Source organism: Fonticula alba (genome assembly GCF_000388065.1).
Source record: "Fonticula alba strain ATCC 38817 unplaced genomic scaffold supercont2.4, whole genome shotgun sequence".
Taxonomy (NCBI): Eukaryota; order Rotosphaerida; family Fonticulaceae; genus Fonticula; species Fonticula alba.
Window position 1 is genome coordinate 2,840,597 of NW_009242974.1, and position 5,000 is coordinate 2,845,596.

Consider the following 5,000-nt stretch of genomic DNA (forward strand, 5'->3'; position numbering starts at 1 on the left):
GGGGGGGGAGTATGTGCGCGTTCGAGGGGTGGTGGGCGGGCATCCTTCCCTGGGTTGGGGCCAGGGGAGATTGCGTCCGCGGAGAGGCCTTTCTTAAGGGCCGACGATGCCGCTGAGCCTCAAACCGGCTCCTGTATTGCCGCTCCCTCTCCCCCCTTCTCCTCTCCCCCCCTTCTCCTCTTTTCTCCCTCCCACATACGCGCACACACACACACACACATACACATACACACACACACACGGATACTTTCTGTGACCCCTTTTTTCCTGCGCCTCCATGAGCCAGGCCCCGCCGCCCCAGTCGGCGGCCGACTCTAACCCCGGGGCACCGGCTGACTCGGGCGCCTCGTCGGCCTTTGGTGTCCTACGGCGGCTGCTCTTTTTGGGGGATGCCCCCTCGGCTGATCTGGCCGCACCGGGCCCCGGCACGGCTGGTCGGCCGTCTCATGGCCCGGGCCCGGGCCCGGGCCCGGGCCCTGCCGCAGACTCCTCGTCTATCGCGAGCTCGTTCTCCTCCCTCATGGGTTTCCTCTCGCCCACCGATGAGGCATCTCATGCTGGGTCGTTTGCCGGACACGCGTCGCTGGACCACGCATCGAGCTCCACGCAGTTGACTTCCTTCCCGCCGCCGCTGTTCGTCCCGCGGTCGACTGTCGTGCCGGATTCTGGCCCCGGCTTGGAGGCAACCCTGGATCCCGCCTCGGCTGCGGGCGGATTTCCCCCACCTGACCTTGAGGCCTTGTGCACGGCTCAACGGCCGGCGGAACTGGCGCCGGAGGAGCCCCTCACGCCGGAGGGGGAGTTTTTCGAGGAGCCGGAAACGTGTGTCGCCCCTCCGCCTTTGTGATTCCCCTCCTTGGCCTTCCCTTTGGTGGGGGAATCTTCCTTGCTGGCATCCTGTCTGACTTCCCGCTTGCAGCTTCTTCCAGACAGTGGCCGCCCTTCGGGCCATTTGGCCGCACGGGGCCGATCTCTCCATCTCCACGCGGCCAGCCACAGATGACTCCTGCTCCTCGTGTGGGGAGCGCTTCACCGGTGTTCGTCGCCAGTGCGTGCCATTCGATTGGCCGACCCCGCGTCGATGCTCTTTCCCCCCCCCCCTGGCGCCTTCCTCACTCCTTGGTTGCCCTCATTTTCCATCCTCGCCCCCCTGCTGCTTGCCAACCCTCCGATTGGCTGTCCCTCCGGCTGTTGGCCCGTTCGTCGCCCCTCGGCCTGCTCCCTGGGCCCCGCCGACCCCTGAAACAGGGTCCCCTGCCATGTGTGTGTGCGGGATTTCTGTGCGAGTTGCACCACCTCGGCCATCATCCACCTGGACCCGGCCGCCGCCTTTCCCGGTGACAGTCTCGATCACAGCTCCGTCAGTCGACTCTGGTGCGCGGGCCCTGCCCCTGCTGCGTGTTCCCTTCTTTCCCGCCCCCCCCCCCTCCCCTTCAAGGGCAGGAAGGCACGCCTGCTGCCTTGCCCTTTGGCGCGCCACCCTCCTGACCCAATCCCGCAGTTTCCACTGCTCCTCGATCGTCGGCGACATGGCCCTGCTGGGGCCGGTGCCTCGGTGCCCGGATGCCCCGGTGCCAATCTTCTCGCTAGACTCGCCGGCTGGCGGGCTGACACGCATCCTGGCCTCGCGGCGTCTGGCCAACTCGGCGCTGGGGATTGACCTGTCTTCCGCCGCGTCTGCCGCATACCTGCTGCTATCCCGCTCGAAGATCCCCTTCTCACATGTCACCTTCGGGGTGCACATCACGACGCTCTTCCGATCTCGCCGGCTGGCGGGCTGACACGCATCCTGGCCTCGCGGCGTCTGGCCAACTCGGCGCTGGGGATTGACCTGTCTTCCGCCGCGTCTGCCGCATACCTGCTGCTATCCCGCTCGAAGATCCCCTTCTCACATGTCACCTTCGGGGTGCACATCAACTCGTATCTGGCCCCGCGGCCGGATCCCGGCGCGCTGACCGACGCGCCGGCTCCCGTGGACCCTCGACCTCGACTGGCCTTCCGAACGAACCCGAACAGCCTCGCGGACTTTGCTCTTCCTCGCCAGACGCCGGTTCTGGTTCCCCCCCAAAAGGACACTTTGGTCCGATTCCAAGTCCCCACGTCCATCGGCCCGGCCTCGCACCTGCGCACCCGCCTGGCCCTGAGGTATGCCCAGCTCCTGCCACGCCGCCTCCTGTGTCTGCCTCTCTGGGACATTTCTCACCCCGCCTCGATTCCCTTTCCTTTTCCGCCGGGCTGCTCCCGATGAAAAAAAAAATTACACCACACCCCCCGAAGCCATCTCCGCCTGTCCACCAATCAGCCGATGGCCTCGGGCCCGGAATTGCTTCGGACACCGACTTCTCCCGAGGGCGTGCTCTCCTCGGCGGGCCGCGGGCCCCCGACGCAGACGCCGCTTCCGGCCAAATCGCCGGCTGCCACGTCGTCCTCCGATCAATCGACCGCGGCTACCTCGGCCCCCACGAAGCGGCCATCCCCCCGCCAGCCGGCACCCGTTACCCCGGCCGAGCTTGCGGCCGCCAAGCTGGATCTGAATGCGGTCCCGGGAGCCCCGCCCCCGGGGGATGTGATGGAGGCCCTCGTTCGCCGAGAGCTGGCCTGCTTTGCGCCCTCCTGGTCGCATCGGCTGCTGGACATGCTGGAGCCCGACATGCTGGATCACTTCTTGCGGCTCCTGGCCCAGCTTCTTGTCAATCAGCGGCTGGCTCTCGATTGGGCCGTGATCTTGTGCCATCTGCTGGCGCCGGCGGCGCAAACCATGCTCCGGTCGAGGGCCCGCACAGAGCAGGCTCTCTTCGCGCGGCAGTTCATCCACGTGAAGAAGCTGCCCCTGTGTCCGGCGACAGCGCCCGGGCCGGAGGCCGGGGGCCAATCTGCCGCCGGGAGCCTGGCCATGCGCCGCCGCTCGGACTTTGTCGGGGGCCTGGTCTTTTCCAAGGATCTAGCGCACCGGAAGATGCCAAGCTTCGTGGCCGAGCCCCGGGTGCTGTTGCTGAAGAATGGCTTCGATTTTTCCCGACACGCCTCATCCTTCGGGCCGCCCAGCTCAGGGGCCCGGTCCGGAAGTCCCGGTGCCACGGGCCCTGGTGGCGAGTCGGTTGACACCGGCTCGGGTTCCGGCTCCGGCTCCGGCTCCGGCCCCGGCTCCGGTTCTGGCTCTGGCCCCAGCCCGGGCTCCGGCCCCGGCTCCGGTCCGGGCCCCAGCCTTGGCCCCGGGCACATGGAGCTCACCATCAATGATCGAGAGGTGGAGTACCATCGATCGATGATCGCGCTGCTGTATCGCAACCGGCCGGATGCCATTTTCCTTGGCGGAAGCGCCAGCCGACTGGGGATCGACATGCTCCTGCGGCAGGACCCCTCGCCGCCGGCCATCTTCACGCATGTGAAGCCGCGCATCTTGCAGCTGCTGTCGCGCCTGACCGGGGCCGAGGTGGTGGATTGGATTGACCGAAAGCCGTCCGTGGCCCTGGGCCGGTGCGAGGCGGTTTTCGTGTCTCACCATCGGGTGGGTGTCCGAGCTGGCACGGGGTCCGGCGTGAAAACCCTGACTTTCCTGACCGGGCGCGGGGAAACCCGCGTCGGGACCGTGGTCCTGTGCGGGGCCCCGGCCGCCGAGCTGACTCGGGTGAAGAATGTCCTGCTGTTCCTCCTCCACACGGTGGTATCCATGGTCCGGGAGAGCGCCCTGCGGGCCGACATGTTCATGACCCCGGCGCGACCGGTGGTCCGGTCTCTGGCTGTGGATCTGGCCCTCTGGGCGGAGGGGTCCTTGGATGGGAGCCCAAGCGACCTGGCAGGGGGGGATCCCCTGGCCCGGCCGCGGGCTGCCATCCAGCGCATTCGGGCGATGGCCGCCAAACAGGGCTTCCGCTTGGCCTATCGGAATGCCCTTCACCAGGTTCTGTTGGACTACTTGCTGCTGGTAGATGGCCAAGCGCCGGCCGGGGCGCGCCTGCCGGTGAGTGTCGCCACCAGTCTCCGGGCCAGTCGCGATACCATTCTCTCCTCCTCGCCGTCGGTGGCCTTCCCCCTGTCGAAGTGCTTGCGCCAGGCCCTGGACCGGGTGCTGCTTGGGCACCCGGCCGGCATGGAGGCCGCCTTTGAGAGCCCCTGGTCCGAGTCTTTCCCGCTGGTGCCGGCCCCGGATGGGGCTCTGGACCTTGGGTCCCTGTCCGAGGCCCAAGTGTTGGATCTCTTCCGCCGGGCGGCCACCATTCAGAATGCCGAGCATGAGCTCTGCATGCGAGATGCCCGGCTCCAGGCCATTCTGCCCACCTTGCGGCCGCTGTCACGCGGGTGCATCTCCCTGCTGACCAGTGTCGGAAATGCGCCGGGCGCGCGTGCCCCCTGCCGCCCGCCGAGCCTGCTGACCATTGTCATTAATAGCTGTGCGTCTGCGGGGGCATTGGTGGCGCTTGCTTTGCGTGCCCTTCTTTCTTTTTCCCTCGTCCGCTCGCTCGCCCCGGTCCTTCGCGCACTTCATGCCTCCATGCTCGACAATTCCCCATCCCCCTTTGCTGACTTGTAGGAGGGGCGGGGGGGCCAAAAAAAAAAAAAAAAAAAAGACCGCGACATGACGCTTGGGCACTTCATCGTGGACATTTGCCAGCAAGCCATGCCGGCCCCCTTCGCCGGGAGTTCGGCCAGCGACAGCAACCGCCCGCGGACGGTCTATTGCACTGCCTGCACGCAGCCATACCTACTTCACACGCGCACCTTCGCCCATGGGAACACCCGGGTGGCGGTTCGGACAAGCAAGAATCCCTCCCCCATCCCGGGGTCGCTGGAGTCCATCCATGTTTGGTCCAAGTGCAAGATTTGTTCGCTGAGTATGCTGCCTCGCTGCTTTCCCCCTGCTGCGGTCTCCTTCCGCCCTGGCCGCGGAGCTGCCTTCCCTGGCCCTGGTGCTGTCTGGTAGCTGACCCTGCTTTTGCGCCTCCATCCCCTCCCCCCCCCCTCCGCCGTGGCTCTGTAGCCTCGCCGGTGTCTCTCCTTTC

General features: G+C 66.9%; 1 protein-coding gene across 1 annotated transcript in view; it reads left to right on the forward strand.

Moving 5' to 3' along the window:
- Positions 1-277: 277 nt before the first annotated feature.
- H696_03179 (hypothetical protein) overlaps positions 278-5,000 on the forward strand; it is a gene marked incomplete at its 5' end in the record, with an annotated part of 9,325 nt that continues 4,602 nt past the window's right edge. The window contains 8 exons of the mRNA XM_009497063.1: positions 278-822; positions 920-1,048; positions 1,249-1,374; positions 1,502-1,736; positions 1,880-2,145; positions 2,278-4,391; positions 4,569-4,832; positions 4,979-5,000. The exon at positions 4,979-5,000 is cut by the window's right edge and continues 350 nt beyond it. Coding sequence (XP_009495338.1) covers positions 278-822; positions 920-1,048; positions 1,249-1,374; positions 1,502-1,736; positions 1,880-2,145; positions 2,278-4,391; positions 4,569-4,832; positions 4,979-5,000 — 3,701 coding nt within the window. The remainder of the gene's footprint in view (positions 823-919; positions 1,049-1,248; positions 1,375-1,501; positions 1,737-1,879; positions 2,146-2,277; positions 4,392-4,568; positions 4,833-4,978) is intronic.